The sequence below is a fragment of the Echinops telfairi genome, unplaced genomic scaffold (genome assembly GCF_000313985.2).
Source record: "Echinops telfairi isolate 266 unplaced genomic scaffold, ASM31398v2 ScPeMD7_4;HRSCAF=17, whole genome shotgun sequence".
Lineage (NCBI taxonomy): Eukaryota > Metazoa > Chordata > Mammalia > Afrosoricida > Tenrecidae > Echinops > Echinops telfairi.
Genome location: NW_022103900.1, coordinates 45,753,765 through 45,756,649, shown reverse-complemented (window position 1 = coordinate 45,756,649; position 2,885 = coordinate 45,753,765). Strand labels below are relative to the sequence as shown.

Below are 2,885 nucleotides of genomic sequence, written 5' to 3'. Positions count from 1 at the left end.
GAAAGGAGGAATAGATCACAGGATCAAACTAGAACCACCTCCCAGGGGGTGCAAATAACAGAAAAGTGGGTGAAGGGCTACGGAGGATGATGTAAAATATGGAAAAAATAATCTATAATTTATCAAGGGTTTTGTGAGGGAAGGCAGGTAGGGGAGGGAGGGGGAAGAAATGGGGAGCTGATATCAGGGGCTGAAGTGGGAAGACAATGCTTTGAAAATGATGGTGGCATATGTGCAAATGTGCTTGACACACTGGGTGTATGTTTGGATTGTGATAAGAGATGTAAGAGCCCCTAATAAAAGTTTAAAAAAAAGAAAAGAAAGGAACCAGCTTCCATTGGTGACATTGACATGCTTAAGCCTGGAACAGCCAGAGTGCCTGCCTTTTCTGTGGCTTTGGGAGATCCTTTTTGTGTTCTGACTGAGGAATCCTACAAGGGTAAAGCAATGGGCACTGAAATAACATTTGGAGGCTCAAATATTTGTGAAAAATAAATTACCTGTCAGACCAGTAGATATAAGCCCCAAAGACTGCAACGGAAAACATATCCACATTGCTCCCTGCCAGCACCATCTCTCGATTGCTTCCAGTTTCAAGGTCAATTCTTTCTATCTTGTCTGTGCGAGCATCACACCAGTACAATTTATTTTCCTAAATATGAAGTGAAAATAATATTAAAAGCTGACTTAGATCACATTTTTTTTCAAATAATAAGGGAACACTAAATGTGAAATAATACAACTTAACAGTTAATAGACTTGAAATATTTAAGAAACAGAAATTAACAGACCTCATAATCAATGGAGATACCATTCGGCCACGCTATTCCCATGCTTACAAGGACAACCTTCTCTGAGCCATCTAAGCGAGCCTTCCCAATGTTGGGCATCTGTCCCCATTCAGTCCAGAACAAGAAGCTGAAATGAAATAATTGATATACGGTAATATAGAGAGATACAGCAAGAGTTAATATAATCATTTGTAAAAATAGCAATACCATTCAAATAAGATCATTTAGAAATCTGTGTAGGCATGTGTTTATGCAAGATAATTTTTATTATTAAAAAAAAATCTTACCCAGACAAGAAAATCTCAAGGATAAATTCAAAATTCTACCAGAATAATCTTTGTACCTGTTATTTTCTATCAGAAATCAGGACAACCAATTTGCCTAATATTATCATAACTGTTTTTCATATTTCAACTTGAACATCATTTTTTCCCCAAAGTCTTCAGTATCCTGCCTAATTGCTCTATCGTGTAATCTGCTACAAAGCATGGGTTGAAGTAGCATACTTGTATTTATGTCTATGTATAAAGCTAGTTATCATTAATATTTTTTCCTAGCCGACTAGAATCTCAAAGTGAACAGTGCTCTTTTCTCTTTTTTAATTACCATTATACCAACATCTTAAAAGTAAAAATTAGTAATATATCAATATTGAATTAATTAATGCATACAAGAATCAATTTTATCTTCAAATTATGTCCATTTAGGTTGCTAAGCAAAATAATTCTAATGAGACATTATCTTGCATAGCTATATTAAAACATGGTTTCATGTAGAACTATTGTTAGTAATTTTTTCATGTGATGCAGAAAAATCCAGAACATTTAGAAAATAAAACTGTCAAAAAATGAAATGCCGAATAATAATTATTCATGCATTTTTCACTCATCCTTTCAACAAATACCATGTTTAAAGTGCAATAAAGAAAACCATGCTTTCAGATAAATATCATTAGTTCTTCCACTGAAGGCATATCCACTAAAATTTTTATTCAACTATCAGATAATATTAATTATTGAAGTTTAGGATAACACAGCAATCCTTCAGTCATTCACACACCAAAAAAGTGTGTATTTCTGTGCATATTTGAATACATATATGAGTGTTCATTTACAATGGTAGAAAACAAAAATTACAGACTGAAACTTAAGAAAACCCATACTTATATTTTGTGTTCATTTAATGGATTACATAACCATGAGGAAAACAAGGAAGACAATAAAATACGTAAAATGTACTTGATTCATTTCAGTATATTTGCTGTGGAGTTTTTTCAAATCATTCCTGAAGATACTTTCAATAATAGTTACAGGTTTTAAAAATCAGAAAGGGAAAATGTGGTCAGAGGAAATCCAATGAGTATTATATTGGGAAGATCTAGCTGAAACCCCAAACTAAACCCATTGACATCTAATGGATTCTGGCTAATGGTGACCAACACACACCCCACACATGTTTCAGATTAGAATTTTGGTCACAGAGTTTTCAATGTTTGTAATCTAAAAGAAGTAGATGACCAGGGACTTCTCTCATGATGCCCAAAGGGCAGCTTTGAACTTCAAAACATTTTTTGATAGTATTCAAATAACTCACTGTTCTCTAGTTCATCCTGACTGTAGGAAGGACCCTTTAAGGTAGGGAAGAACTGTCCCTTTGCAATCCTGAGTTCTAAATCTTTAGGTGAGCAGAAAGTCCCATATTTCGCCTGCAGAACTCCTGGTACATTCAAACTGTGACCTTGTGGTTAGCAAGCCAATGAGTAAACCATCACACTGTTAGACATCTGATTGCAGTTGAGCACAAACTGTTAGCAGGCTCAACATATAGGAGGAACAAAACATCTATATGTATTTTAAATGCAGGATTTTTTTTATTGGAGGTTCATACAACTCATCACAATCCATACATACATCAATTGTATAAAGCACATTTGTACATTTGTTACCCTCATTCTTCTTTTTTTTTTAATTAATTATTTTATTGAGGCCCGTACATTTCTTATCACAGTCCCTGCATACATCCATTGAGTCAAGCACCTATGTACACCTGTTGCCCTCATCAATCTCAAAACATTTGACCTCTACTTTGGCCCTC

General features: G+C 34.6%; 1 protein-coding gene across 1 annotated transcript in view; it reads right to left on the bottom strand.

Moving 5' to 3' along the window:
• LRP1B (LDL receptor related protein 1B) overlaps positions 1 to 2,885 on the bottom strand; it is a 1,686,774-nt gene that overhangs the window by 497,294 nt on the left and 1,186,595 nt on the right. The window contains exons 34-35 of the mRNA XM_045298375.1: positions 792 to 918; positions 501 to 652 (exon numbers count right to left, since the gene is read on the bottom strand). Of these exons, the coding sequence (XP_045154310.1) occupies positions 501 to 652; positions 792 to 918 (279 nt within the window). The remainder of the gene's footprint in view (positions 1 to 500; positions 653 to 791; positions 919 to 2,885) is intronic.